Below are 7,026 nucleotides of genomic sequence, written 5' to 3' on the forward strand. Positions count from 1 at the left end.
ATCTTTTATGTCAATATTCCAGTCAATACTCAGAGTATTAAAAACACACATAATAAATCAGGGCCACATAGTATTATAAACCGGGAGTGGGACTGCATATATAAACTGAGAGGTGGAGCATTATATTAGAGGTGGAGCAGGATCAGTAGCAGAGTATAGCGGGAGATAGAAGCGTTTATGGCCGGAGTGAATATGAATAAAAAACTGGAGTGTGGTTCTGCTGCGCAGTGGGAGACCTGTGTGAGGCACCGGCAACAGAACCAGCAACGAATACCACAACGTAAATGTATGTAATGTATGGGCAGCGAATACCGCAGCGAATACCACATCGTAAACAGATATATTGGCAGTGTTAAACAATAAGAACTGTCAGAGCAACCCCGTAGAAACCTGCGAGGTAGCACCGCCCCAGATCGAAGCTATTCATTATCCAGCAATTTAATTCATCATCATATTTTCCTCTTGTAACTTCTCAACCCCACAAACAACAACTACTACTGTGTCTTTCTCTTTAAAGAAAAGCTGATAGGTTGGAGAACACTACAAAGCATAACAATAAGATTCATAGGTATAGCAAAGGGAAATCTTAACCTCACCTCATCTCCATGGAACCACCAGAATCAATGCTCGCTCGCTTCTCTCTGCCTGCCTACAACTGACAAATCCTTCAACGCCTCTGACAATGTCTAAAAGGTATTACCAGATGTTGGGATATTTCAGAAGGTGAGCAGTGCAGCGTATGGTGAATATGAATAAAAATGGTCAGAGAAGAGGGCGCAAAAAAATGGTTATGGCAGAGAGCCCAGAGAAAATATGGCAGAAAAACTGATACAAGGAGTTACAACTAATTTTAGGAACCTGGGAGCTCTGATACCATGTCAGGCCATGCAGTAACTCCTCAAAACAATTCGTATATATTATTCCTTCAGGTTGGTCTTTATTATAAACATGAGGGAGAGACTGTTCACTTCATCTCCTGATGACTGTTCATATTTCTTATTATTTATTTACATTAATTACATTCACCCAATCTTGATGATTAGGTGTCAATAGTTGATATTTTAGGATATTATATTGTTTTCTATGTTCTAACTCAAAAAGTTTAAAATTTCAAGTTTATGTGACTTTTGCTTTTGGATTCTTAGGTGCTTAGGTCCAATTGAAGATAGAGAAATGAAACTTGTAGGACTACTTGGTTTATACTCACCCACTCTAAGCCTTTATGGTTGGACATGCTAAAGTCACATTTTATTTTTCTTTGTGCCTCTATCAACTTATGATTTTAAAACTCATGTGTCTTTACCTTTAATTCCATTATAACTAAAACCTTCTAACAAAAACATGACCTAAAGCATATTAATGTGTTAACCACTACTAAGAAATTATACATACACAACTTTGAAATCAATGTACTATATTAAAAGCAATTGAATGAATAACTTAGTTGAAATTTATTGACTTTAAAAACATTAAAATACATGTCATATAATGAAAATAATATACCATTTGTTTATATGCAATTTTAGTTCTTTATTGTTTTTACTTTAATTTAGCTATCAATTACTTTCAACATAAGAGATAGATACTAAACATCAAAGATGCATATTATACTTGTTTAATAAACCTTTATTTTACTAGAGTGTCAGTGTTTAATACCTACCTTTTATGTAAAAAGTAATTAATATTTTTAAATTTTATATATATATATATATATATATATATATATATAAGTAATTAATAATTTCAAATATAATATAATCAAAGAGATATAGAACAGTCAGTGAGGGAGCGCGCTATTAAGGCACTGCGTAAGCAAAGGTCACCAATTCTAGTCTCGCCGATACCAAAAATCCAGCATGGTTTTTGCTGGTGCGGCTCAGGCTGGGTGTTATCCCCGGTGACTTTGATGGCTTAGACGCCCCTGAGTCATGGCCTCTCAGCCACATGGTAAGAGTGATTTTCAAGATTCACCCGCTTATCAACCAGAGAAAAATTTTAAATATAATATATATAAGAAAAATTAATATAAAAATTTGACATAATAAGAACTTAATACATTTCCTATTACATTGGTTTATATCTTGTTGCTCTCTATTTTTTATGCCACTACTTGTTTACATTGTATTTTACAAATACTATAATATTAATATTATGATACTTGCGAAATATAAAATTATTTTTCAATTTTCAAAACATTTAGTTTATATATATATATATATATATATATAAACTTCATCACCAAAATAAAAAACAATATAAACTACTTTATCAAATATAAAAAAATAAGCGCACCGTCCTAATAGTAATGGGCCTGGTTTCAACTCCGGTGCTCCGATCCTTTTAGAACGTGCTCGTGTTTGTTGCATTTAGAATATAAGATTCAGAATAAAGTTAAGATTTTCAATCATCATGTCCCGACATCAACTATCTTACTTTGTTATGATATGATCTACTTGCTTTACATATTTTATATTATTGGTACGAAATTTTTTTAATTATTATTTTCCAATGAGTGAATGGGGAAGGGAAAATCGAAATAGTCGAAGATTTTTATATTAATGTTACGAACGAATATTTGAATTGAGTAATAAAGAATGTCATATTTTATAAAAGTAAGAATATGTTTTTTTTCAAATATATATAATATAACATATTTTAAATACGTTATAAAATTGATGAGAATGAAATAAATAAAATTTATAATGTACTGTTAAATAAATATAGAGAAACAATTCAATTGGATGGTATAATGTTTTTTGATTTTATATTTATTTATTAAAAATTGTGTTGTATATGGGTTTCTAGTGATTTTGGTGATTCTTTATGGTTGTGAATTATGGGCCAACAATACATCTGATATGCAGTGGAGATAAATTGAGAAAATTAAGAAGCTTGTGATTACAAATAAATTTAAGATTAAAAGTGCAATTCCTTATGATATCTTGCTAATTGAAACAGGGACTACTCCTATTGAAGCAATTGCTATGGTGGGAATCATAAGGTATTTAAAAAAAGTTGAGCAAATGGAAGAGGGTAGATGGTCTAAGGTTGTCTTTAATGATAGATTGTGCAAGAGAAAAAAAAACTTGGATGCAACAAAATAGCAAATGGTTTGGTAAATGGGGTATTTGCTTGAACACTTGTCCCATAAGCAACAAAGAGATAAAAACTTTTGTTATGGAAAAGTTCCAGAATCATACTTAGGATAAGGAGCTAGGCAAAAAGAAAAAATTTCTATATTGAAGTGTTTAATCCCACTCACAGTCATCAACCAAAAGCATATATAGAGGGCAATATCTCTTGGAGAGCCAGAATTCTTATTGCTTAGTTAAGGCTAATTCTTATCAACTCCGTTGTGAAACAGGGCGTTGGAAAAGGCCAAAGGAAGTGTGGGAGGAAAGAGTATGCATTTTTTGTTCTTTTGGAAAAGTGGAAACAGAAAAAAACTTCATTTTAGAATGTGAGGCCTTCAAAGACAACAGGGAAAGTTATGCAGATATGTTGGTAGCTAGCTCTTGGGATAATCTATTTAGCGAGGGGTTTGTCGAGAAGTTGGGAGCATTTATTTTGAAGCTTCACAGAAAAAGAGCAGAATACATCAAGCAGATGAAGAAGCAATCTATCCCATAGGCTATCTTTAGCCTCATGGACGTTAAAATATTTTTTTTCTTTCTTTCTTCTATGTTTTTTTTTCTCCTTTACATTTATTTCAGAAGTAAGAGGAAACATATATCATGTAATTAAAATTACTCGAACAAATAAATTTCCTTAAAACACAAGAAGATAATTAGAATTCAATTTCCTTAAAACACAATAATAATAATAATAATAATAATAATAATAATAATAATAATAATAATAACAATAATAATTGGAATTAAGAAAATGAATTCATTTCCTTCAAAAAAATCAAATAATATATAAAACAACACATAAAATTAGATAATTTAATAATTTTTAATAATAAAATATTTTATAAATTTAGTTTTACCACAATTACAATTTTTTTTTTCTAAGTAAAGATAATCTATTAATATGTACAGAAAATTACAGAGAGGACAAAGCCTCAACCAAGTGTTTCAGCAAAATCTGGACTGCCCCAACATTGGGGAAACCAGTCCATAAAAAGCAAAAAACCAAAAATGGTATCAGTTCTTAAGACCAGAATCCACAAAAGAAACAGTGAGGTATTGCCATGACATAATGTCCAGATAGGAGACCAGATTCCAACAAAAGCTAACAAAAACAAAAAGACCAGACAAAAGACACCTGGTAGCCACGTCCTTACACCAGGCAGCCACGTCTGAACCCCTGGCAGCCATGTCCCACCCCTTGGCCGGCACATCCAGACACCTGGAAGCTACATCGACCTAATTGAAATCATCCGGGATGGGTTCCTCAACAATTGGGCATGCCCAATCATCTGCCTCGTCCCTCGACACGCTGCCGTGTGGCTCCCCACCACCGCCATGTGGCTCATCCGTCGGATGGGCGTTGCCAAGCCTGCCAGATGCCGCCTGCAAAGTTGACCCGTCGTGACCAGTTCCACCTGAGGGGCGCGTGGCTGCAGAGCTACCCCCTTCACCATGTTGATTGCCACCAAGGTTCTTGCCATGCAGAGTGAAGAAGCCTTCGTCCATCACGTTCTTCCCTGTGTCTCTACAATTGCTGCGTTTGGGGGCGTCCTCTTGCCGCAAGTCGGAATTGTACACCTAAGAGGCAATCTGATAATTGTCTTGAGTGAAGAGGATGGAAATTGTAGTAGTAATAATAGGCCTATTCAGGGTGCTACAGAACTTGAATTGGGTTGAGTGGGGAGCGGGATGAAGGGGCAAAGGAAAATTAGCAGAGTGAACTGCAAAATCACCATGAATTGCACCTGAAGACCGAGCATGACCTCGTCCACTTCTTGTACTAGGATATCTGCCCGCACCATGTCTTTGGGGATGAAGCAGTTTAGGGGAAGGAGAGGAGGCAGTGGGCTCAGGGTGCGGCTCAGTCTGAGGGCAAGAACTGCCTCCCCGAGTTCCGCCCCTTTGACTTCTCATTTGATGTCTCACCATGCTGGTATCTCTGGCTAAGTGCTCAGAGGGAGCTGTAACAGAAGGAATGATGACAAAAGGAGCTCTAACAGAGGGATTGTGAAGGGGAACAGGGTCAATCTGAGTAGAGGTTAGATAGCAGAAACCATAATGGGAATGGTGAAACCCATTTCCAAAATCAATGCAGCAGACTAACTAGCAGCGACGCCCAGTTACAGTGCGAGAGCTGGGTTCATAGGCTTGAGGCGGGCAGTTGTAGTGGAGCAGGGGAGACGGAGAAACAATGAACTGAGGTACCTCCATATCCAGACAGTTAATGGCTTTTTTCCGCTTCAGACCTGCATTGAATGTTGCCTGCAGTGTGTCATGAGGGCGTCTCAGGGTGGTATGGGGAGGGGCGCCATCAGCCAAGTGGCCCGTCCCCTCGCCGCCAGTCTTCAATGTGTTCATTAATATCATAGTGTGTCACCCGCATCCGGGTGCTCTCCTGCTTCCTGTGTCTTCTCTTTCTCTACTAATTCATTGAATTCCTTCATCTGTGTTTCTGTGGCTATAGTAGATAGCGCATTAGCATTCAGAGCAGTGCTGCTCTCCACACCTATGTTGGCAAGAAGGTCAGCCACCTTATTGCCTTCCCGACGAATATGTTTGAAATTGACTGCTCTGTGGGACCTGAGCCAAATCTCAACAAGTTCCAGTCTTTCCGCTAGTCACCAATTGTTGCCTATTTTGTTTGAGGGAGACCCCTGCAGAATTTTATTCACCATATTTATTAGGATTTGAGAGTCGCCTTCAATTATGAGAGGGAAAAAACCATGTGAGTGAGCTAAAAGGAGCCCTTGCCATAACCCTTCGAGTTCTGCTGAGTTATTAGAATCCCATCCATTTGAGCCTATGAATGTAAGAAGGGTGGCGCCTTTATGATCTCTGAAAATTCCCCCAAACCCGGCTTTGCCTGGATTGCCTTTTGAGGCCCCATCGAAGTTCAGTTGAATCACATGCTGGGGAGGAGGGAGCCATTTATCTGATATTGTACTTTTTGCTATAGATTTAGCAAGGATTTTCAATTCTTGATTCCATTGTAGATTCCAGTTGTCCCAGATATTCTTTTCCTGTGGCAGTGAGGGAAGGTCGTCGTCATGCCAAGTTTGGAGTAGAAGAGTTTCCTTAAGGTTTTGACATACATTGTTCCATATGGTTTCCAGAGGCGAAGACTGATCCTTGAAGATACGTTTGTTCCTCTCCTTCCATATAGTCCACATGAGAAGGCCTGGAATGAGCTTCCATAAGGAGTTTAGAACCTTACTCTTATAAGGATTTCTTGCCCAATTGCGAATAGTGGTGGGAATGTCTTCCTTGATTCTACTGTCCCTTTGGCATCGAAAACTGACTTTTTCCCAGAGCTTACGAGCCAGGGAGCAAGTATTCATGAGGTGCAAGGTGGTTTCTTCTTCATGTTTACAATTGGGATAGATGGAAGGTCCATGAAAGTTTCTCTTCCTCAAATTATCCCAAGTGAGGATTTTGTTTTGACAAAGCAGCCAAAGGAAGGTGGACACCTTCGGCCAGATGTTAGGAGCCCAGATAGTGGTCCAAAGTGGATCTTTGAATGCAAAATCTTTTATGATTATGTTGTAGGCTTCATGCGTGGTGAACATTCCCCTTGCTTCATATCCCCATCTGAGCACATCCTTCTTTTCTGAATATCTTATGTTCCGATTGGAGAGTTCCTTTCCCAAGATCTATTGATCGGGCTCTAGGCCATTCCGAATAATGTGATCAGAGTTTAACCATTTCCTGAATCCATGGGTTAAGGTAGGTTTCCAATATTGATTGATCTTATCAAACCTGTGAGTTTCCCAATTGGGAATTTGGTGGGGATTAATCAAATCTTTTAGTCTATGTTGTTGCTGCCAGGAATCTTCCCAGAACCTTGCAATAGTGCCGTCCCTAACTTCCCAGAAGCTATGCTGCTGGATTAAAT

At 37.7% G+C, this 7,026-nt stretch overlaps 1 protein-coding gene across 1 annotated transcript; it reads right to left on the reverse strand.

Annotated features, from left to right (window-relative positions):
• Nucleotides 1-5,497: 5,497 nt before the first annotated feature.
• LOC149213786 (uncharacterized) lies at nucleotides 5,498-6,472 on the reverse strand. The gene is made up of 2 exons (XM_089389148.1): nucleotides 5,892-6,472; nucleotides 5,498-5,714 (listed from the first exon to the last, which is right to left on the reverse strand). The coding sequence occupies exons 1-2, from the start codon at nucleotides 6,470-6,472 to the stop codon at nucleotides 5,498-5,500; spliced, it is 798 nt and encodes a 265-aa protein (XP_089245274.1).
• Nucleotides 6,473-7,026: the final 554 nt, after the last annotated feature.

This window comes from Pinus tabuliformis, chromosome 1_1 (genome assembly GCF_031772625.1).
Source record: "Pinus tabuliformis cultivar Carrire ecotype Pingquan chromosome 1_1, CPIR1, whole genome shotgun sequence".
Classification (NCBI taxonomy): Eukaryota; Viridiplantae; Streptophyta; class Pinopsida; order Pinales; family Pinaceae; genus Pinus; species Pinus tabuliformis.

What these genes read in the sequence shown, in the direction of transcription:
- LOC149213786 (XM_089389148.1), bottom strand. Translation starts at nt 6,472, where the DNA reads ATGAATACTTGCTCCCTGGCTCGTAAGCTCTGGGAAAAAGTCAGTTTT. An exon ending in AACTCAGCAGAACTCGAAGG is followed by an intron (nt 5,715 to 5,891) that starts GTTATGGCAAGG and finishes GATTTGGCTCAG; the next exon opens with GTCCCACAGAGCAGTCAATT.